Genomic DNA, 24,910 nt, shown 5'->3' with positions numbered 1-24,910 from the left:
ACACAACTACAACACGATACCAAACGACTCACGGACTGGTGGTTGGGGACGGCTGCTTTAGTCTATACAATTTAAACCCTTCCTTACATCCATGAGCAAATTTGAAATCACCAACAAACCTAACATGAATGTCTTTGAACTGTGATAGGAAACTCTCTAATATTGTGTAGTCCACCCCTGTGTCTGCCTACACAGCTTAGGGAGTACTTGGAGAGGACCCACCCAGACACATGGAAAACCTGAAAACTCCACACAGAAAGGACCCAGCTGGGGTTCAAACCAGGAACCTTCTTGCTGGGAGATGACCTTACCCTAGGTCTGCCCTAGAAGATCTCACCCTAATGTGAACAACACCTACAGTACATTTATTAATACTCTCTTCTCTGATGTGTGTGTGTATGCATGCCCACACTCACCCCATCCGCCTTCTCTTGGGTGTTGGCCAGCATCTCCTGCAGGGCTCGTACAGACAGCGACTGCTCCAGCACAAAAGTGCAGATTGACAGATCTGGAGGTACATTCTGAAACAACAAGAAAACAGCTATAAATTTACATCTAAATTAAAACCTCCTGTCCACTGTTGTGTAGGCCACCTTTATACCACCAAAAGAGCCACGGTTTATCCTGTGTGGCACAGGAGACTTTATTAAATCTATGATGAGTACAGCTCTGACTTTGTGCACACACAATTCTTAGTAAACACGTGAATCCTATAAAATATAGCATGAATGGAGCTATGAAAGCTATGAGGTATAGAGTAGTTTTCAAACTGTAATGCTATTGTGGAAGCTGTGACGCTCATTTAATTAATTAGGCAACTTCTCCAAAAGCATTTTGGTTTGTGATCTGATGATCAGGGTTTGATGAACATGACACATAAATACATGCTACAGCCAACACGTTCTGGATTTTTTTCTTCAGTGAAATCATTTTTCCCCACTCATTTGATGGTGATCTGGCTATTCTTGTGAAATAAAGGATTATTACTTATGTCAATACTGTACCTTGGAGTTTGAAATGGACTCGAGGAAGCAGAGTCTGTTCCCAAAGCCTTCAGCAGCAAGACAAAGTTTTTGTTGCTCCTTGTGGATTGTAGCTGAGCATTGTAAGACCACTTCATCATCCTAAACATAGAAAGAAAAACAGTGGGTCAAGACAGAGAGCTTAAAACAAAGGCAGCAGGGAGCAGGGCTGTGCTGTGCATCGTTGGGGTCATTAATCAAAAAAAGTAAAACACATTATTCATTACCTTTCTTAAAAGTATTGTAGTATGCTACTTTATTACTTGCCAGAGAAATTTATTTGTTACACTAAACGATAAAATGACCTGAAACGCACTGCCACATAGTTACATTTAACAATATAAACTATAGGCTACAGTTTCCCACACACCAACAGAAAATCCCTGTCCTAATAAGGGCAAACATATGATCTTTCTTTTAGTGTTTACCTATTAACACAAAGCAACAACAATAAGCAAATATGGAAACCAGCCCAAAGAGAATTTAAAGCAACTGCCACAGTGATTTTACTGTAGAAACATGTACAGTAGAAATGGAGACAACCCTGCAACCCTGACTGCTCATCAGCTTATCTACTGAAGTTCAGGGTCTGGTCTGCCTGTTTAAGCATGCTGTCTGTGTAGGTGTTTGTTCAACCAAAATTGCATTCCCAGTATAATTCCTGTTCTGGATGCAATTTGCATCAATCCACCATTTTTCTTCTCTAACACGCTAAAATCACTGATTTAATGGAGCTGTAGAGGTCAGGCACAGCGTGTTTTAGGCGGCGGCCAAGGGTGGAGACTCTGGCAGACCAATCCCAATCCCTGGCCACCAAGGCTGATGACTGGGACATGGAATGTCCCCTTGCTGATGGGGAACCTGAGCTAGAATGTGAAGTTGAGAGGTACCGGCTAGATAAAATCGGGTTAAGCTAAATGCACAGCTTGGGCTCTGGAAGCAGTCTCCTCGAGAGGGGCTGGACTCTGTCCCAGTCAGGAGTTGCCCTTGATGAGAGGCGGCAGGCTGGAGTGGGTATCTTGGTATCCCCTTGGCCTGCTGCCTGTACGTTGGCATTTTCCCAGTGGGCTAGAGTCCACTGGAGTCCCTGAGCAGGGGGTTCAAGGGTGCTTCACCTGGAGACTCTGTTATCCTACTGGGAGACTTCAATGCTCTGTGGGACAGTGAGACCTAGAGGTCAATGTTGTAACCAAATGGTGGACATTGAAGAGAACGGCAAACTCAACATCGAAGTTTACCGGAAGCCCACACACACGGACCAGTACCTCCTCTTTGACTCCCATCACCCTTTGGAACACAAACTTGGAGTAATCAGGACCCTACACCACCGGGCAGAACATGTTCCCTCTAAGCCTGAAGGAAAAAAGAAGGAACACACACATGTAAAGGAAGCACTCAAAACGTGCGGCTATCCTAAATGGGCGTTCTTAAAGTCAGCAAAGAGGCACAGAAAAGAAGACCAGACACCAGCGAGGGAGGATAAGAAGGACAGACGCAACAACATTGTCATCCCCTATGTAGCCGGCGTATCAGAGAAACTCAGGAGAGTTTTCTCCAAGCATGACATCCCAGTGTATTTCAGACCCAGCAACACGCTCAGACAGAAACTGGTTCACCCCAAAGACAAAACGCCAAAACACAGACTTAACAATGTGGTGTATGCTGTACAGTGCAGCGAGGAATGCTCAGACCTCTACATTGGAGAGACCAAACAGCCACTTCACAAGCGCATGGCACAACACAGAAGAGCCACCTCCACAGGACAAGACTCAGCAGTCCATCTGCATCTTAAGGATAAAGGACACTCTTTGAGGATGCCAATGTTCACATTTTGGACAGAGAGGACAGATGGTTTGAAAGAGGAGTGAAAGAATCCATCTATGTCCACTGTGAGCGACCATCTTTGAACAGAGGCGGGGTTTACGACACCAACTCTCTGCCATCTATAATCCAGTTTTGAGATCCCTTCCCAGACGCCATATAGGGCCTTGGGGGTGGGCTGTGTATTCAAACCCACCTCTGGCGCTGGTGCCCTACCCTCAATTTTAAATGCATATAGACACTGAGGGTTTTCGGGAGGAGCCGTGCTGCTCTGTGGCAGGAAGCACCATGCCCTCCTGTGTTTTAAATGCACTTTAGAACAGCACATAGCAACACTACATATGAGCGGGCAGAGGGAGGTTTGGGGTCTTCACTCACCCCCGTTCTATTAACCATTGGGGTCTGGGATGCGGGGCCTCCCTGCTACTGCAGATAAGGAGGCGGTCTGCTTGCCTCCACCCCAGAGAGAAGGGTTACATCTCCTGGGTCTAGGTACGGTTTGCCCCTCTGGGGTCGGGGGTACCTGGACCTGGGATATAGAGTTTGTTTGGGGAGTGTGAATGTGTGTACAGTGTCTCTACGTCGGGTGAGTGCTGAGTATTTGTTTGTGTATATGGGGGTGGGAATGCATGTTTGTGTCTGCGTGCGCCTGTTCGTCTGTGTCTATATGTTAGGTTGGGTCTTAGACTCCACCTCTCTGGGAACATCTCAGGCTCTCCGAGGTATGGAGGCCTATCTCCCCTCACAACACTCCTGCCGGTGGCTGATACCCTCAGACGTTGGTGTGTTGGTGGTTCTTGGTGTCTGGGGCTGGGCGCTCATGTATGTATCGACTAACTCCTGGTGGCCAATTGGCGGGGGGGGGAGGCTTGGTCCTCTCTGGCACAGCTGGCTGCGGAAGAGCCCGCAGGCACGTCACTGCAACCCCCTCTGGCCTCTGCTCCGAGGCTGCTGGGTGACCTCTCGTTTGGGGCTCTCCTCAGCTCTTCCCAGGAGGGTGGCAAGGTTGCCCCTTTGGTGGTCCTTCTTGGGTCCACGTACTCTGGATGTCTGGGGCCTGGATCTCCTCCATACCTGCTTCATACCCTGGGGGACGGGGCTATGGGTCCCCACACTCCCTTGCAGATCGTTACATGGAGAAACCTTTTGAATACAAGCATGCTGATCCACACAGGTGTGCACACAGGTGTTCACAGACACAAACTACACCTTTCTTGGCTGCTACCTCAAAGCACATTGTGCGCTGTCGATCTTGCGTGCTGCACAATAACATTTAATATTTAGTATCTACTAGGGCTGCCACGATTAGTCGACTAGTCACGATTACGTCGACTATCAAAATCGTCGACAACTGATTTAATAGTCGACACATTGGTTGAAGCTTTGCAAGATCCCAAAAGACGCAGGAATAAGGAGTAGGATTTAAGAGTGTAATAACGGACTGAAACAGAAGATGGCAGCACTGCATGTACAAGGATGCCAGCTGCCGTTAAACCCCGAAGAAGAAGAAGAAGAAGAAGTTGTGTCCGGTATCGTAGCTGTATCCAAATTCAGGAACCGCATCCTCCTGTGCCCACATTTGTAGGCCAATTACGTTACAGCGACACGACGAAGACTGTACAAATTCACAGACTCCGACAAATGCGGCCAACAAATGCGCCCTTCATTTCCCCAGATTTGAAGGATGGGTCAGGTGTATATTTCGTGGCCCAACCTATCCAAGAATTCTGCTCAGTTTCCAACAATGGCGGCAGCTAGTTAGTTTTAATATTACTCTTATTATTCTTTCTGGGTCACAAAATAAACTTTTAACATATTTTCAGGCGAGAATGTAGCTGTGTAAACCTCAAATATCTGCTCAGTTTATCAAGACACCGCATATTTTCAAAAGCGCTCCGACGTTTTCGGAGACGTCTTGTTACCCACTAGCTCGATAGCTAGCCGGGGGCTAGGCTCACTAGCGCCGTGAGAACACCGGACTCCCGGCAAATCGTTTTCAAACCCACCACCGTCTTTCGCTACTCAGGTTAAACATATAGGTCACTTAGATGGGCTCAGGGGGTTGGGAAGCGTATCTGTAACCGGAAGGTCGCCGGTTCGATCCCCGGGCTCTCTGTCTTGGTCGTTGTGTCCTTGGGCAAGACACTTTACCCTACCGCCTACTGGTGATGGCCAGAGGGGCCGATGGCGCGATATGGCAGCCTCGCTTCTGTCAGTCTGCCCCAGGGCAGCTGTGGCTACAACCGTAGCTGCCTCCACCAGTGTGTGAATGAATAGTGGCATTGTAAAGCGCTTTGGGTGCCTTGAAAAGCGCTATATAAATCCAATCCATTATTATTATTATTATTAGATAACTTAAAAATGTTATTGTTTGGCTTTTTTTTAGTATTTTATTTGTTCCTGAGTAAATCGGTTTGGCTGAGATTAAAGTTATAGTTTTTACACAGCTGAATAAACGTCAAGCAGACAGCTGATTATCAGAAGTGTGAGATGCTCCAGAATATACTCCAGTGTCCTGTTATATTTTAGATAGCAAGGAGTTTATTAAACTTCACCGAAACAATCTGCAGATTTCATTAAAATTTAATAAACTATCATCTTGTCTTTATTTTTAGTTAGCACAGACCTTAAACACTTAAAGCTGTAAGCTAATGATAGTTATATAAGAGCAGATGCTGCTGGTGCAATAAGCTTTAGTTTTACATCCAATGGATGATGATCTGATTAGTCGACTAATCGCAAAAATAATCGGTGACTAGTCGACTATCAAAATAATCGTTTGTGGCAGCCCTAGTATCTACTGTTATCTACTGTTAGCTAGTTTATTGTGATGGTGTTGTATTTATTCTGTTGCTCTTTTTTGTTTGTTTTCTCTTCTGTTTTTTATCTCTATACAGGTGATCCAGGTGTTTTTTTTGGTTTTCGTTTTTTTCTTCCCCCCTTTCTCACCATCTCTTCTCCCCTCTGGTTTTCTTTCTCTCCCTCTCTTTCTTTCATTCTTTCTGCCTGCCCTATCCCCCAGTCATGTCTGTCCTATCTGTAACAACCGAAAATAAAATAAAATAAATACATAATTATAATAAAGGTCAATCAAATGGACCAATATGGCAAGGCCATAATGATCCACTTGGTAAAGTAACTCCACTTGGCATCTTTCTTGGCCTTCAGACAACAATTCTGATGGCTAAAGATCCAAATGGAACAGGCAAGAAAAAAAAGGTTATTTTAGAAGGTTATTAACATAGTTATTAATATGTCATTAAATAGAAACTGTTTCCTTCGTATTCCTGCTTATCCATCCTGCTTCCTGCTTATTCCACGGAAATTCCCACAGGTAATTGAGTGATAATAACTAAGAAATTACCACATTATTACATTCTTGCATTCTTGAATGGTAATAACATAGAAATTAATAAATTATTTTGTTTCTGCTTTGTTACTCTACTATTGCCATTTCAATACTGTAAAAAATAAGCATTCCTGAATAGAAAAATTAGTTTTAGTGTTTGAGTACCGTGCTTGATTAAATTCTGAGCTCAAATTTAGGAGTAAAATGTAAATTCAGCTTGTCATTTGCTTAATAAATAAAGATATAATTTTTAGTTTATGACATATTAACAGACTTTTAAATATTCTGTGTTTTCTTGTTTTCATGACAGGTGTTCTAATAAATTTGTTAAGCACTGTATGAATATATAAATTAGAAAGTTCGGTTTTAACACTCTCACATGGTTACGAAAAACAATTGCTGAAGCTTTTTGTTATCTGTGGGAATAATGTTGAAATGATAACGATTTTTAAACAGCCAATTTTTATTGTTTCAGTTAAGACTTTGGACCTGATATTTTCCTTGTTTGTTCTGTAATTTTACTTTTTTGAACACAGTGACTGTTTTGTTTCATTGGTTTTGTATTCCTAGATAAATCCAGATACACTGTCACAGAATAAACAGAAATCTGATCGTGTTCTGTTTGGATTATACGGACACAGTTTTTTGCTGCAAATTAAATCTAATCAGCAGATTGTCTGTCACATCCCACACTGGAAGTGACTTGCTTGTCTCACATTGCTTTTAAGCTGATGCCTGGTTGTTTTGAACATTCCAGAATTTGGCTGACAAGGTAAGTCTCGAATGCTTATCTGAGTACCTTTTACTGCTTTTTGGTTTTAACGACACTGATGGCAAAGTTGTAAGGAAATTCAATTTTTCAGCTTTCTTTATGCAGCGCCAAATCACAACAACAGTCGCCTCAAGACCTCAGCCTTCTCGTATGTTGTAATTTTAACCCAAGTCATCAGGTAGCTTCCAACTCTGTGTGTACAGAAGACACATTAAACAGTCTAATTTTTGCCACATACAGCACTTGAGCACCTGTCCACGCACTAACACGTATCATGTAAAAAATTATATGATCACTGTCTTCCTTGCTTCCACTTATTGCAAAAACACAAAAACACACTGCGAATACACATATATCAGCTTAAAGCTCGTTTTGACATGAAATCCTTTTCTCGATCTGAGTCAGCCCTCTTCTTCCCCTGCTCTCTCTGACTCCCACACACTCACTCTTCTCTCCTTCTCTCACCAGAGGACAGCCTAGTTCGCCCACTCACTGCGGTGCTCCCATGCCATGCAAGAATGAACAGTGTGTGTTTGTGTGTGTGTTCATGTGTCTGTGTGTTTGTGTGTGTTTGAGGTTTTTGTGTATCTTTGTCCAAATGAGATATAATCGAGATCAATGATATCAACTTTAGCTTCCTTTTATTTAAATCAGTAAAGATGATGTCAGTAATCACTTGCTGCAGTAGGTGTCATTATATCAGGACAGATCTTTTCACACTCTGCTGTGTGTTATTCTGATGTTTATTACATTTGTTGTTAGGGAATATATTCTAAAACACTTCTTCAGTAAAGACTCAGAGAAGAGAAACACACAGAACTTCTTGCTAGCAAGGGCAGCCTCCAGACTGAGAGACTCGCGCTGAGAAACTGCCCCGGTCTTTATTTATACTTCAGTGGGTGTATGTGTGTGTGTGTGTTCTGCTGATCAAAGGGTCATATAACATAAAAGCACAAAAGGAAACATCCTTGGTCAGGACCTCCTAGGATGAGACATTCTTTCAATATGCCACCAACTATATACTTCTACACACAAGTGATTACATGCAGTATTCTACCATATGCAAACTTATATCATTAAAAGATTATACTGACTACCTCTGTCAGTGCGCCCCAGGGCAGCTGTGGCTACAATGTAGCTTGCCATCACCAGTGTGTGAATGGGTGAATGACTGAATGTAGTGTAAAACGCTTTGGGGTCCTTAAGGACTAGAAAAGCGCTATACAAATGCAGGCTATTTACTAAGTACAATTTTCCATTGACATTTGTTATTGACCTTTAATCTGTATTCAGGGATTAGGGATCTAATTAAAAACTATAAATTGAGTGAATGTAAAATGATATCTCCATTAGGGACAGGAACTGATGAGAATTTGAGAGATTCCAATTCCATCATTGATATCACTTGTCGATTTGCTTCCTTATCCATTCTCTTACTGATTCTCGTTGGCTACCGTTTGAGAGTCACCACCATTGCTAAGCAGCACCTTGAATCACCTTGTTGTTGAATTGTGCTATACAAATACACTTGCCTTGCCTTGCAATGGAGGACATTACATTTGTGCAAACTAACTGCATGCTGTATGGTCAAATGTTTGTGCATGTCGGAGGTATTTCCCCTCTTTGTTTAGATGGACCGGTTCTTATATAGCGCTTTTCTACCTTATCTGAGCGCTCAAAGTGTGTCAGGGTCATTCAGTAATTATTACACATATTATACAGAACACTGTTCTTGAAAGTAATGCAGTACTTTACTTAATTACTATTCGTTACATTACTTTCATGTCACTGAGTAAAATGACCTGAAAAACGCTTTGTCTCATAATTAACATTTAACAATATAAAGCTATAGGATACAGTCCTATATGCCAACACAAATCCCTGTGCTAATGAGGACACACATATGATCTTTCTCTTGTATTACACAAAGCTTCTCTTAGTAGAACATAAAGATGAGGCAAAAAGTAATGATGGTTCCAGAATGGTTCTACTTTAGAAACACAAACAAGGAGAAACGGGGTTGCAGCCGCACCGCTCATCAGTTTGTTACCTGTTGAAGTTCTGGGACTGGCTGCTGGGCTGTAGTTAGCATTCACTCAGTGTTTAGCACCATAATGCAGTTATTTCTGTCCTGGACTCCGTCTGTGCTCTTAATATATAAAATAAAAGTAATGTCCATATCCACACTGTAGACTACACCACTGTTTTCCTCCTCTGACACACGAACTGAAATCAGCTTATTGTAAAAAACGAATAAGCAGCATCTGTCACGGCTGGGGCAGCAGTCGTGTGGTGTGGTGAGAAAAAGGATCCAAAGTGCAGGTACTGGCTGGGGTGCGAGTGAGCTTTATTTACACGAGTGACAAAGTGGCAGAAACTATGGAGCCCCGCAGGGGACATGGGAGAAAAAAGAATTAAGACGGACTTTTGCGAGATCTCGCAAAACTATCTCGGGATCTCGCAAAAGTTTTGCGAGATCTCGCAAAACAAACTCGGGATCTTGCCAAACGTTTGCGAGATCTCGCAAAAGTTTTAGCCGCATTCTTCCCGTTAGCTCGAAGCTAACGGGAGGTCGAGACCTACTACAGCCGGGAGGAACACCGCTTTCCCGGCACATCGTGCCTCGACCTCCCGGTCGGCTTCGAGCCGGCGTTCGAAGAATGCGGCTAAAAGTTTTGCGAGATCTCGCAAATCTTTTGCGAGATCCGTCTTAATTTTTTTTTCTCCCATGTCCCCTGCGGGGCTCCGTAAGAAACAGGAAGAGCAGAGCGGGGAGTTAACAAAACCTATACTGGAGAAAACTAAAGAACTAACCTGAAACCATACACACAAGGGATGAGGAGCAAAAATGCACAGCGAATGTTGGGCAGAGAGATGCAGAATTTACACCGGGTTACACAGACGACGCGACGAGGAACACAGGCAGACACACACTATAAATACACACAAGGTAATGAGGGAGTGACACACCAGAGGGGAACACAGCTGAACCTAATTAGATACAAACCTTCAAAGTAAAACAGGAAACTCACAGACCGTTTTACAAGACAAAACTTGCGGACACAAACAGAGCACAGGAGGAAGACACAGGTAGAGAAAATAAAACACAAGAACCAAACCCAAAGAACAAATACAAAATCAGAATAAACTAGAAAATGACAACAATAGACGGGGTCATCATGACAGGATCAATGGGCAGGCACACAAAAATCCCATGAAACTGGACTACTGGGATTTCCATCCCTAATCTGAATAATCTCAAGAGAACAGGCAAAGTTTTATTGTTATTTTGTGACACTGTAATTGTATTTATCTACCAGTACAAAACCAATGATGTCATTATTCGGGTCTTTGATCAGTGTTGAGTTTTTGTTGGGGACTCATGATTTATTCCTTTTAAGTTAAGACGTGATTTGTCTTCAAGTTCTGTTTTCCCTTTAGTTATATTGTTTCCTAGTGCCTCAGAGTTTTGATGTTTGTATGTTTTATGTATACTGTACTCTGTGTTTTTTCCTCTGTGTCTCCTGTGGGAAGTCAGGCTTGCCTCCATGTTTGTTTATCTCCCATGTCTGCTTCTGTGGTTGCTATTTAGTTCTGTCAAGTTCCTCCCTAAATACCCAGTGTGTGTATATATTGTCTGAGTCTCACTGTTCTTTTTCATGTAACAAAACGTAAAAAAAGTTTTGCTTTTAGTCCAGTGTGTCTTACATGTCTGGCATTAGGGTCCTCTTTCTGTCTGCCACACAACAGTTATATGACAGAAGGATGGGACCAAACATAATCCACTGACTCATGCTTTCTTGAGGAACTTGAGGAGATCATTGCTTAGCTGACTGAGCGGGTAATAAATACGTAGATCAATGCAGAAAACAATTACTTTCTGAAGGACTACGTTTTTTCCAAGGCCCAGTTCCTGACATTTCCTGCTTTTTCTGTTTGACATAGGCAGCCAATATTCTGAGGAAGTCCAGTGTGCCATGGTTAATAGTGTTTGTTCCTGACATGCTCCTCCCAGAAGCTGTTAATGTTTCCCTGCTTGCTTTTCCAAATTGGTTTATTTAAAGACTAATAACTGAAAAACCATGAGGGCTTTTAAGCCTGTCCTGTTAAAAACTGTGCAAATATGTAGTGTTTGATCCCTTGAGATTCTTGTTTCACCCTTCCCTGTTCCCAGGGTGGGGGTGGCCAGGACCCAGCCTGTCCCTACACTTATCCCTGTTTTCTGGGTGAGGGCCGTCAGGACTCTGAACCAATCTCTGTTTCCAGAGTGAGGACAGCTAGCACCGAGCCTGTCCCTGCACCCATTCCTGTTCCAAGGGTGATGGGCCGGCTGGTCTACCTGCACAGCCCTGGTCGCCTGAGGAGACAGCTGAATGTCTTGTGCAACTTGGGTTGTTTGAGGAGACAGGCGAGGAGTACGAGGTAGCTTAAGTGTGTCCTGCACAGTCATGGAAGGAGACAGCTGAGCACCCAGCTAATGTCCCAACAATGCAGAGGGTCCCTGCCCAGAGTTGCTGCAACATCTCTCTGAGGGTATTGTATGCTCCACTGGAAAGGCTCAGCTTTAGTGTCCCAAGTGTCCTGAGAGGGTGCTGCCTGAGGCCCAGTTTTCAGACATTTTCTTGCAGCCTGAGTTTCCTGAGTGTCACTCAGGCCACATGAGCCAGTAGTTCTTTGGCTGACACTCCTGCACTGCCTGTACCAGAGCCCATGAGTCCTGAGACAATGAGTCCTGAGCCAGTGAGCCCCACTCCACCAGATTCTGAGCATCCTAAGCCTTTGGTCTGTGCACCTTCCACTTCTCTGGGGCCCTAGAATCCAGAGCCAAACATTTCACATGTACAAACCCAATATCTGATTTAAAAACACAAGGACTTCGATGCAAGCTATACATTTCAAGTTGATCAAATACCACTGAGCATCATTCCCTTTAAATCTAAGCTCTCTTCTTCCTCTCCTGTCCTTCTTTCTTATCTTTCTCCATCTCTGAGTGAAGTTAGCTCTCTTTCTTTACTCTCCCTGTCAGTTACAGCAGCTGGACCTTTAGCTGCAACACACTGTGAGGCTAACTGCACAAGGAGACTGTGTGTTTGTTGAGCTGATAGAAACGCTGCATTTGAAATTACCTGCCAAGTGGCGGCACTTGTGGGTAGTTGATTTAAAGGTTCTTTTATAAATCAACAAAGATAACATGGACCAAAGGGTTCTTCTGTTGTTTCATTATTTACAAGGTCTTTCTAGCACTAGGAGCACAGAAAAGCTCCGTGTGGCTGTAAAAGGGAATGCCTCCCTCAGGGGAGGTTTCTGATGAACTGCTTGCTGCAGTGTGTTTCTCTGGCTGCAGCTTACTGATGCTGCTGAGGGCAGTGTTGAGGGCTACTCCCTGGCTACTATTCCACATATGCAAAATATATTTTTATAGGTGAAACTGAAATAAGCACATGGGAGCTCTGAATCTAACATGCGCTCAGAACGAAGAAGACTGTAGTTTACAAATGCTGGCTCTGGAATTCATCAGTCACTCTGAATCTTGTTTCTGCTTCATTTGATATGTGAGCTGACTGAAAACCAAATCATACTACATCACACTCTCTCTCACACACAAGCCATATAAGGTTCATAGGAAACCGCCTAATAACACTTCTAGCTAATGTCTGACACATACAATCCCTCCTGCCCACACACGTGCACACAGAAGAAACTAGAAGATAACTTAGACATGTTCTATGGCTATCATTAACTTGAATCATGCCTTAGTGACATTATAATAGCTGAGACACACAAAGTGTTCCCCACATGAAAAGATCTGGTATCTGTCAGCTGCAGTTTGCATTCCAGCCTTTTATGGAGTGAGAGAGAAAGAGAGACCTGCAGAATCAATGGACAAGGCACAAACACTGAGGGACTGAGTTGCAAGCAACATCTGTGCCTTTATATTTCAAGAAGAATGTAGAATTGCCTTAAGCTGTGCTTTTCTATTGGCCACTTGTGAAAACATAAGAAAAAAGGTTTCTACAGCCCTTAAATCCAAAAGTGAGCGACTTGAACAGCCTAACTAATCACGCTTGGTTGCACTTCTTTCACTGCCGCATTTTGAATTCATATTAAGTAACTGGACAGCACAGCGATGGAGTGGTTAGTGCTGCCCCCCTAACAAACACAACTCAGAGTTTGATCCTACCAGTCACTGAAGTCTCTGTAATCGCGTTTTAATATCAAATGAACTCTGTAGTTGTCTCTCTGTCTGTGGTGCCCTGTGACAGAGGTGCACCCTCTAAAAAAGGGATTTAAACAACTATTTTACACAGTTTTACTACTAATTCAGCAAGGGGTTTTTTTCTTGGGGGGGCAAAATAAGTTGCTGGCAACATTGAGTGTCATCCAGCAGAACACGCAAATCAGCTGCTCCAGTGATGTGACCGGAGTGTTGCTCATTCAAAGTGTCATCAGTTTGTGGAGATAATCTATCTTTTGAAAATATTAAAGGCATCATAAATGTATATTTATGATCTCTCTTTGCAAAAAACGTCATTAAACATTTGCACCATTTCATTTATTACAGACAGGCTGTACAGAGAGCACGTTGCCTCCATTCCTTGTACGTACACCTCTGACTTTCAGTACAACTCTGAATCATGCTGCTGAAATATTCTGACAACTCCACAATGGTTGGATATATTAGTGATGGGCAGAAGGAGTCGAGCTCAGCACTGCTTCTAAACGCGAATACAGCCGGAGACACGGTGACATCAGGAGGTCAGGTGCTGTGCTTTTTACAGATGAGTGCAGGTTTGTGCTAGATGTGAAAGGGTCCGGAGAAGCCGTGGAGAACATTGTTTGTCCAATACTTACAATCCCCACGTGGCAAGAGTGTGCAGGCAGTTCCTGACGAATGAAGGAAATGATACCACTGACTGGCCCCCACTCTTGCACTTACACTGACCAAAATCCAATAGAACACCTTTGTGACATCAGGTTTCATTTCCACCCAATGGCATCACATTGCACCTGTCTAGGAGCTTAGTGATTCCCTGGTCCAAACCTGGGAGGCGATCCCCCAGGACCAAATCAGTCATATTATTGCATGCCCTGATGTTGTCAAGCATGTACACAAGCACATGGGGGCCATGAAAACTACTGAGTATTATTCTGAGCTACTGCAGTGACATTTTAGCAAAATGGACTAGCCTGCTGCATCATTTTTCACATTACCCACTTTAGATATCCAGTTTGATTTTGTTCCCATTTTTAAAGTCACCCTTTAAATTTTTTGTGTGCGAATGAGAGAGAAGCAAGTGGAAAAGTGAAGGAATAGACAGAGAGGGTGGCACTGATAAAAAGACAGGAGGCTGGGATAAAGGAGTTTATCACAGGGACAGTTCAGTTTGAGAGGTGTGGAGATAGATAGACAAGGCTGAGGTGGTTTGGTCATGTGCAGAAGGAAAGGTGGATATAATAGGCAAAGGATATTGAATATGAAGCTGCCAGAGAGAAGGAAAAAAGAGGCCGCAGAGAAGATTCATGGGCGTAGTGAAGGAGGACATGGAGAAGCCTCGTGTGACAGAGGAACACTTTGACATAGATAAAGTGCTTGTATGCCTGTGTGAGTGAATGAGGCGTGTTATATAAAGCACTCTGAGTAGAAAAGTGCTCTACAATAAGCAGTTTATTTCTATTCACACTCTTGTGAACACATCAGGAGCAACTCTGGGTTCAGTATCTTGTACAAGGATATTTTTGCATGCAGACTGGAGCAGCCAGGAATCAAAACACCAACCTTCCAGTCAGTTCCCTGCTCTATCTCCTGAGCCACAGCCAGCCCTGAAACTCTATTCAGTATGCACACTGAATAGAGTTTCAGGGGTGGCTGATTATTTCAGAAATGTGCACACACACAAACACACATCAGTGCTTGGTCAGTAAATATCACACAGCCTCTCAAAAGCTGAACTGCTACGCTGCCTGACACAAGAGCTTATTTAGCATAAACAGAAAAGCTAAATTTCACTGGAATAGAGAGAGAGATGTTTTTAGTCCAAAGGTACATAAAGCTTGGTGAGGAAAAGACTGTAATCCCTCTATGACATAAGACAGAGAATCTGAGAGAAGTATAGATATGGAATGAAGGAACAAACATCCATAAGAACAGCCATTGACTTCACCATTCATCCATCCACTCTGCTTATTCAGTTCCCAGGGGGAGCTCGGGCTTAGCCCAGCTTCCATAGGGTGAGAGGCAGACCACACCCTGGACAGATCGCCAGTCTGTCGCAGGGCAAAGTTCATAGATCATTTTTAATTCAAAAGTTTCTATAATCAGCATATATGTCACATACATCCCAGCTGAAAAGAATAATAATAATAATAATGCAATAAAAGAGTTAGTGGAAAGGAGTTAATGAGATAACAAATGTCAGATAATGGATATGGATAGGTTGTCATCACAATGCTTGAAAAAGACTCCATGAAACCTGGATGTGGAAAAGAACCTTGTGTAGGGATGTGTTAGACTGAATATGTGAGCAGTCTGTTGGTCTGTCATTTCTAATCTAAAATATGGGCCACAGAAAGGCTGAGACGATTTTCATTCAGGGACACCATTTTTTCCCTTTAAATTACTTTAAAAAATGTTAGCATTGTTCTTTGCTTATATAATATTCACCATTTTGAAAAAACATTTTGCCTGTTTTTATTTTGAAGATCTATTTTGTTGATACTGCCTACCTCATGTCACAGAGCAGCATGTGTATGGATGCATTCTTTAGCCAAGATTCAACCTGCTTCTTCATTTACTGAAGAACTGTGTCTGCGTATATCTGTCATCAACACAATGGAAATCAGACTGAATAATCCCAGCAGTGCCTGACACACAAGTGTCACAACAGCCTTCTGAGGATAAGTACTGTATATATATATATATATATATTGTTGCAGGCTGTATATGTGTGTGTGTGCAGTTCTGTAGTCCATACATTCAGTTTTAATATCAGTTATTTAAAAGAAAGACACATGCACTGATAGTGGGAAGGTCAGCGGAGGAGGGTTTAAAAGCTTGGCACAGAGGAAGACAGCGAGTGTGGAGGAGGGGAAAGCATTAATGATGATGTAATAGGAGAGAAGCAGGAGGGAAGAGAAAATAGAGTGAAACACTTCACTCTCCAAACAGATAGTGCCTAGAATAAATGAAATGATCATTCTTATCTTTTACATATTGATTCTATTAATTCTTTGAGTGACTAATTTGGTTGCACTAGTTGTAAATGGATATTTTTATGGAATATAAGATATCACTGTCACAAACAAAAGCAATGCATACAAGAATGCAGGATATATTATTCCAGATTCGGTGAGACACAGAGTTATTGTGTGTCTTCAACCACTGCAGAGGCTACGGACACCAGAGGTGGGAGGTAACGAAATACTAAATCTCCGTTACTGTACTTAAGTAGAATTTTCAGGTATCTGTACTTTACTTGAGCATTTATTTTTCTGACAGCTTTTTAGTTTTACTTCATACATTTTTTAACAATTATTTGCACTTTCTGCTCCTTACATTTTCAAAAACAACTCGTTGCTTTAAGTTCAATTATATAAATCATGTATAGTGTTTATACTCAGGAGTTAAAGTGGGCAAGAAGAAGTGCAGGTGTCCGTTAGGTGTCTCTAGCTAGCCCCACAGAAGACAAGGAAGCATGAAGGGATTGAAGTTTTTAAGTGGTAGGTCATTTCAAAATCAATAATTCTATCAGCTCAGAGAAACAGCAGCAAACACACAAACTGTCTGTGTGCAGTTTGTTGCTATCTAAAGGTCCAGCTGCTCCAGCGAAAGAGCAGTGTGTGTGCTAACTTCAGCCAAACATGGACAAAGATGTAGAAAGTCAGACAGGACAGGGAAGGAAGAAGAGAGGTTAGTATTAAAGGTAAGGTAAAGCTTACACGTAATGTTATCATTTAAACCACATAATAGATTTGCATATGATGTGTTTTAATAGATTATGTATTTTCTTGTTGTGAAACGTCCTACAAAACAAACTAAGCTATACTAACTTTGTGTTATTCAAATATTGCATGAAAATACTGGTAGTTTTGTCCAGGATAAACATTATAATGAATCCCCAGTAGAGCACTGTGTTGGACTGGTGCATGAGGTGAGTTAGGTTACACCAAGTGTAGCAGAGATGAATTTGCTGTCACTGAATTCCAGCTTTATACCAACTGTATACTGACTTGTATAACAACAGTATTAACAGTGTAGTGTCCTGTAGGGGATAGTACATCAGCCAACATAGCTTGTCAAACTGTGTATCGCTTGTTGAATTCAGTTGTGTGAATCTACAAAGAGAAGCAGGTCAGCTGATCACATCATGTACACTAAGAAAACCTACTGGAGCTCACATTAGAAATTATTACGAGTTGTGATTCTTTTCCCTATGCTGATCCACTACACAGACCTCAGGGTTCCCCACCTGCTAATTCCCACTTTAACCCTTAATTGATGCTGATGTTCACTTGCCAAGCTGCAATGAAAATGCCCTTTCTGAGGCTAAAGCTGAGGATGTGCTGGGAATGCTTCGCCAAGGCCCAGGCCCGCGTGCTTTTCAACTCTTCGGCAGAGCTTTGACAGCATTCCGGGGAAGACTGGGGACACTGAGTCTGAAGGTATCTCCATTGCTAAAGTTGCTGCACTGAGCAACAGCCCCAAGGTGGTTGGTGCCTGTCATGGTGGCAACCCTGAACCAAATCTTTCGTACTGCTGAGAAAAGATTCTGGCAGACGGTGAAGCGACTCAGGAGGGGAAAGCAGTGTAGAGCATGCACTGTGTATATAGATGGTAGCTCTTACTATGGCCATGCCAGGTCTACTAAAACTGAAAAGTTGACTGCAATTAAGCATTTGCAATAACTGACACTGTCTTTTGCGTGACTGTGGAGGAATCCACTTTTCCTTGCAAAACTGTTTTAATTCAGCCACATTAAAGGGTTTCACGGTGAACGGCCTGTTTAAGGTCATACCAAAACATCTCAATTGAATTTTAGTCCAAACTTTGACTAACACACTGCAAAACCTTGATTATTATTGTTTGTTTCTTTTGTTTTTTGAGCCATTCAAAGATGGAATTTCTAGTGTGTTTCAAATTATTGTCCAGCTGTACTGAGATTCAGGTAATGAAGTGATGGATTGACATACTCCTTCGTGATTTTCTGGTAGAGAGCAGAATTCATGATTCCATCAATTAAGGCAAGTAATCCAAGTCCTGAAGCAGCAAAGAAGCCGCAGGCCATAACACTGACACGTAGGGATGAGAAGTGGCAAGAATGTAGCGATTCCAATTCCATCGATCAATATCACTAATAGATTTGATTCCTTATCAATCCTCTTATTAATTCTCACTGGGTTTGCACTGGCTCCACTTTTAGAGTCAACACCATTTCTAAGCAGCATATCAAAGAGATAATATCCGTGCAAATTAATTGCATGCTGTGTGGTCAAATGTGCCTTTTAGACATATTCCCCACTTTGTTGTTATCAGTGTTGGGATCATTTGCTCAAAAAAAGTAAGGTATTAAACATATTACACAGAACACTTTTCTTAAAAATAATGCAGTACATTACTTAATTACTCCCAGGAGAAAGTATTTCATTGTACTTCTGCTTTTCCTTTTTCTTTCCTGCCTTGTTCCCCAGTTGCATTTATTCAGTTTTGTGACACTAAAACACATATTGAAGCATTTTGCTGAATATAAAACATTTACTGTCATTTAAAAATCTGCATCTTTGACGACAGGTATCAGTAACTGAGAATTAAATGTAGATGTGTAGCCTGCTCAGATTGATGAAAGGTTACACAATTGTACCTTTAAACAAGATGTGAAATCACCATAGAGCAGCTTAAATGGATCAGTGGTAGTCTGGTGGCTGCTTTAATTGTTTTTGATATATCGCAAGTGAATACAGCATTAGAAGTCACTGGATTTCCTACTGAAGCAACACTGCTGCATGCTGTGACAGCATCTCATCCTGCTGGCCCCAGCATGACCACATTAATTCACAACTGCCAGCAGGATTTGTAGGGTTTTGACTTTAACCATGCAACCACTGCCAACATTTCACTGACAGCACTAATACACCAAGAAAACATACAGCCACAGGAGTAGCCAGTGATTCTTGGCATCATCCCAAATACCTCTGTAATTATAACAGAGCAGCACTGCTGCCGCACATCAAACTGGAGTACAAGTAGAAGAATGACACAGAAGAGAGTACAAAGAAACAGAGATGCAGGCAGGAAAAAGTAAGAGACACAGATGAAACAGTGTACATGTGGGGGGGTTAAAGTTTTCCTAAAAATGTTTAAATACAAAAATAAAACCTGGGTCTTGATTATTCGATAAGGCTGCCAAGCCACCACCTTCTATCATTTCCTGTCATCCCTTTGCTGTAAAAGTATAGAAAAGCTTCTAAGACAATCAGAGGCACTGTTTGTTTATTTTTTTTCCTCATGTTCTGTACATTTTTTTTGTGATGTCCACAGCAGCAATTAGGTCTACTGTGTTCTCACTCCCATATATAGGACACTTCACATAAAGTTTGACTTTACAAAGTTTTCTGGTGACTTTGAGAGGCTGCAGCCAGCCTCTGGGACCAAAGCAAATACAGCACTGCAGAAGCAACCTGTAAGTGTGTCTTGGCTCGATTCGATAGGTAGGGCTCCTAGAAATAACCTGCCCACACCTCCAGCCATCCATCCTTAGCACACATCAGCCATGATGTATGAGACACTGCAGAGAGTCTTTGCATGCTCTACACACACACACACACACACACACACACACACACACACACACACACACACACACACACACACACACACACACACACACACACACACACTTCCATTCTCACCTGCTCAGCTCACAGTATGTAGGTTGCTGCAACAACTAGGGTCAGAGCGCAGATATAAGAAAAAGTTTATCCTACTTTCACCTGTTTCAATAAGCAGGACAAACTCAGACTCCAGAACAAAAGCTACCATTACAGTGGTTTGCAAAAGTATTCGGCCCCCTTGAACTTTCCCACATTTTGTCACATTACAGCCACAAACATGAATTAATGTTATTGGAATTCCACGTGAAAGACCAACACAAAGTGGTGCACACGTGAGAAGTGGAACAAAAATCAAACATGATTCCAAACATTTTTTACAAATAAATAACTGCAAAGTGGGGTGTGCGTAATTATTCAGCCCCCTTTGGTCTGAGTGCAGTCAGTTGCCCATAGACATTGCCTGATGAGTGCTAATGACTAAATAGAGTGCACCTGTGTGTAATCTAATGTCAGTACAAATACAGCTGCTCTGTGACGGCCTCAGAGGTTGTCTAAGAGAATATTGGGAGCAACAACACCATGAAGTCCAAAGAACACACCAGACAGGTCAGGGATAAATACAGGGCCAAATACTTTTGCAAGCCACTCTAAATCTGGCTTACATTAGTCCTGGTGTTTTAGCGAGGTACGTGATTTTATTCAATTTACTGAGCATACTTTACTGGTAGGTGCTTTGTTAAACTGAACATTTAACAAACAGTAATTACAAGAACTAAATGTGTTGCACCTTTTTAATATGTATGCCAATTGCTTATTTTTGTTTACTTATTGTTTTTAGCAATCGATATCTCAAGTGGGATCTCTGGTATTGCGTTTATCTCCCGTTGCATGGGTCTTAAGTAATGCAGGATGAAGGATTTGGGATATGAAACATACATACATACGTACATTACATTAACTTGATTAACTTGCATTCATTTCCTGGAGACTTATCCTGACTCTACCCATCACAAGTCCCTGCCTGAACCTTACCCTAATCCTGACTCAAGCCTTCACCCTAAAATTGAATGATTCACCTTGCAATTTGTCCCCATAAAGTAGGCGAGACCTCACAATGTGAGTGTTTAAACAAATTTGTGTCCCCACAACAATAAGTAATACACGACCCCCCCCCCCCCCCACACACACACACACACACACACACACACACACACACACACACACGCACACAGCAAAATTGGTATGGCCCACACAATGTGCTTACACATGGCCCACATACCGCAAAGAATGACGGCCCTTTGGTGGCCCAGACCTGGTTTGCCAGAGGTGGCCCACACATGGCCCAGCACAAGGCCAGTTTCAGACACACTGGTGGTCCTATGCTGGCCCATGTGTGGATTACCTCTGGCAAACCTGATCTGGGCCACCAAAGGGCCGTCATTCATTGCAGTATGTGGGCCATCTGTAGGTGGTGTGCGGCCACGGGCCAGTTGCAGACACACTGCTGGCCCTGAAAAGTTTCAGCTCTGGCCCCAGATGTCAGCCTAATGTGTACCTTAATCAAGCCATGTAATAACAACATGTGCCAGAACATGCAAAACAGTGCAAAAGTAACATGACAAACCTCTGTTCAGACAGTGAATGGACTGATTTTTTATTTAGTGCTTTTCTACTCTCCCAGATTACTCAAAGTGCTCTATACAACATGCCACATTCACCGCTTAACTGAGTGCTGCCTAACTATATTCATACACATTCACACTCTTGACATGCAGACTGGAGGAGCCAGGGATCGAACCACTAACCTTCCAATCAGTTTGTAACCTGCTCTGCCACCTGAGATATGGCATGCCATCGCATAAACAGTGGCGTCATTGCCAGACCTGGCACACATCCGGTTGACATACACTCTGCCAAAACACCAGTCAGTCAGAAGTGCCATCCTGATACCAGATTTTGACCTGTTTTCTGTAGGCCTGGGCCACATTAACCAAGCCACAATCAAGCCAGATATGGCATGCCATCACATAGACAGTGCCATCTATGCCAGGCCTGGCCTATATCTGGATGACATACGTCTTATCATGCCAGAAGTCGGCCAGCAGTGCCGACTTGATACCAGATCCTGGCCAGACCTGCTTGCTATGTGGGCACTAACACACACACAGGCACAGTTACTTTACCAACTGACCCCTGAGCTCCTAAGTGTCCCTCAAACCTCATTCAGGGATCCACTCATCTACTTCACTATCACTCCCTGAAAGCTCACTGTCCTCACTTTCTGAGGACAGAAAGTGCACATTCCCTTGGTTTCCTTCCATAAAAGGTATTTACATCCATGTCCTGTAATTATGAGTAGATTGTAAAGTAAAAAACATTGACTATGATCATATAAATGCACACAAACACATCTCTACACACATATGCAAATGCATTATATTGCCTGAAAAAAATTGGGCTAACTGCGCAGTGTTGCCTTGAGGCAACGAATGAAAATTAACAGTTTTACTGTATAAATAAATTTTAAAAAGTAGAACAAACAATCAAATATGCTCCTTAACATATTCATGCACATTTATTTCACTATAAACATGTAAAATAGTGATCTTTATCTTGCCTCCTAATGGAGATGTCTCATGCAGTGCAGCTTGCAGAAAGGGGTCCCCCCCCCCCCCAAATGAAAGTCACACCACCTTCAGCTCATCATTTTATTGGAAAGTGATGTGTCTGGTAGCATTATTTGAAAAAAAAAAGAATTGGTTTTTTTTGAAGGGCCAGTGTAAGGCAGGAAAATGTGGTTTGTTGGCTCAGGGCAACGCTATGCTGTAGAGGGTTAAAAAGAAATCTTTATCTGTAACTGGGAACAGTTGTGGTTGCTCAGGTAATGTTTCCATTGCAATCTCTTACATTAGCTGGAAGAAATAAGCTAACTGAAGCAGTGAGCCTGAAACCTACAGTAAAATCTTAGCACAGGATACTGAAGATCACTTGAAGTAGCTTTGAGCCTGTATACCTCTAGCTTAATATGTACCCAAAATGAGGCAATAACGGCAGGTAAGAATGGCAATAATAATAAAAAAATATGTGCAGCCTATCTGGAGCAACAGCATAGTATGCATATGCATAGAAACTGTGTATAAGTGCTTATTCGACTGCCCAAACAGTAAATAAGCACAGATGCATTTCTGGAACAGTCTCTTACTTCTGTCAGTGCTGACAGAAGACTTTATTTAGGTAAGTATAACTGGGATAGTTGTTCCTTACAATTAATAGTTAAATGGTAATTATTACTTAAGTGTAAGTATGCATGTATTTCTTGTGAGTACTTTAGCTCCCTTGTAGCATGTAGTAAGTAAAGCTGAAGATGAAATAAAATATCACCCTTGTTTTTGTAATTATTGGATTTTAATGATCTGTTCTTCATATTTTCAAAAATGGTTTGCAAACCCACAATATTTGCCATGCAGATTTAGTAGCTGCAGTTTTATTTCCTTGCTTTTCTTGTAAAAGAGGATGAACAGTCCAGCATGATCAGGTCAGATACAGTGAAGTGTTGTGCAAACTTTCACTATGTTGTACAATATTGGTACGTCCTGATGCAGTTTTCCTTAGCATAATAGAATCTTTTTAATTTACAAAAAGTCAGAGTGGCTGTGGCTTACGAAGTAAAGCATGTTGTCTACCAACTGGGTTAGGTTGAGGTTAGTGGTTTGATCTCTGGCAGACTCCATTCTGAATGCCAAAGAATCCTTAGGCAAGATAAGTTGTTTGTGGTGCTTTCATTGGAAATAATGTGTGTGAATGGGTGAATGAGGCTTGGATGACTGAAGTCCTTTGAGTGCTAAAGCAGAGTAGAAAAGCAATACATAAGAACAAGTTAATTTTGCCATCTTGTGTTCATTTGTAACTGCCAAGACAATATGTATAATATCAAACTGTCCTATAGTGCTGGAGCTGTCACACTCACGTCTTTGATAAGAAATAGTAATTTTAGACAAAGTTAACCTCAGTCAATACAAAATGCACTTTTGAAATGATGATTTCATCCAGCCCTACCTGTAGTAATAATAATAAGTAATTATCCCCCTTATTAAATCATGACTTCACTGTGATTAACCACACTGTTCTGGAAAGCAATTCTAGCCACTCCCAGGTCCTAGTAGTGCCTGACCGGGCGAATCAAGAAATCACTTAAAACCTGTCTGTGGAAGAGTTACTTTATTACTTGAAAGAACATCAGGGCCCTTCACATTCAGCTCTTTGAGGACCGCTATAGCAGATTTTTCTTTTTTTACATCTTCAGTTTGATAATACATTTCATGCAAACAAATCCTTTATACTCAGGCATCATACTTAACTCTGAACATTCAAAAATTTTATTCCTACAAAATGCAAAGAAATGAGGGACAAAGGGCAACAAAAAAGAAAGGAAAGACAGAAGTTTGGTAGAAAGAAATTAAATATGTTATTAATACAAGTCACACCGGTTTAATATGCTCAGGGAGCACGAAGTATGAAGTTACATTTCTGGCTTCTAAAAATCCCCAAAACTGTGTCCCATCAGTGCAGTTCAGTATTCAACATCCTTTGTCAACATGGTAGAGAAGTTTTTGGGTTTTTTAGTTTGTAGAAATTCTTTATTAGTCCATTGTTAAAGAAGCTTAGTCAGATTTGAGAAGCTATTCTTAGATTATTATAAAAATCAATCATGAAGAGAAATATAAATTTCTTATAATGTATTATAGTGTATAATATAACTTTCTTTTAATAATGAAAACGCTGCGAGGACTAAAGAAGTGCAGAGATTTTTTGCTTTATCAGTGGTAAACAATTCAAGCACATGGCAATCCTAAAAACAACATGCACTAAAAATAAAAGTCACTCCAAATGTCTAAATCAAGACATTCTTTGATTGTGATTGTGGGAATGTCATCTCACACATGCAAGTTTGAATGTAAACAGATTTTAACAGATTCATAGGCAGAAGAATATTTTGAGCGTGGCTGCCAGAAGGCACCTCAGCCTTGACCAGTTTAACCAGGCGGCTGCAGGTGGGCAGCTCGGGGTACGGATGTTTAAGGAGGGGGAGATGAAGCTAAACCTGTTGAAAATATGTGGAAC

General features: G+C 41.9%; 1 protein-coding gene across 7 annotated transcripts in view; it reads right to left on the bottom strand.

Moving 5' to 3' along the window:
• ryr2a (ryanodine receptor 2a (cardiac)) overlaps positions 1–24,910 on the bottom strand; it is a 301,573-nt gene that overhangs the window by 242,120 nt on the left and 34,543 nt on the right. For all 7 annotated transcript variants that reach the window (XM_026177557.1, XM_026177561.1, XM_026177558.1 and 4 more), the window contains exons 2-3: positions 1,005–1,124; positions 417–521 (exon numbers count right to left, since the gene is read on the bottom strand). In XM_026177557.1, coding sequence (XP_026033342.1) covers positions 417–521; positions 1,005–1,124 — 225 coding nt within the window. The remainder of the gene's footprint in view (positions 1–416; positions 522–1,004; positions 1,125–24,910) is intronic.

The sequence above is a fragment of the Astatotilapia calliptera genome, chromosome 8, assembly GCF_900246225.1.
Source record: "Astatotilapia calliptera chromosome 8, fAstCal1.2, whole genome shotgun sequence".
In the NCBI taxonomy this organism is placed as follows: domain Eukaryota; kingdom Metazoa; phylum Chordata; class Actinopteri; order Cichliformes; family Cichlidae; genus Astatotilapia; species Astatotilapia calliptera.
This window is presented reverse-complemented; position numbering and strand designations above follow the sequence as displayed.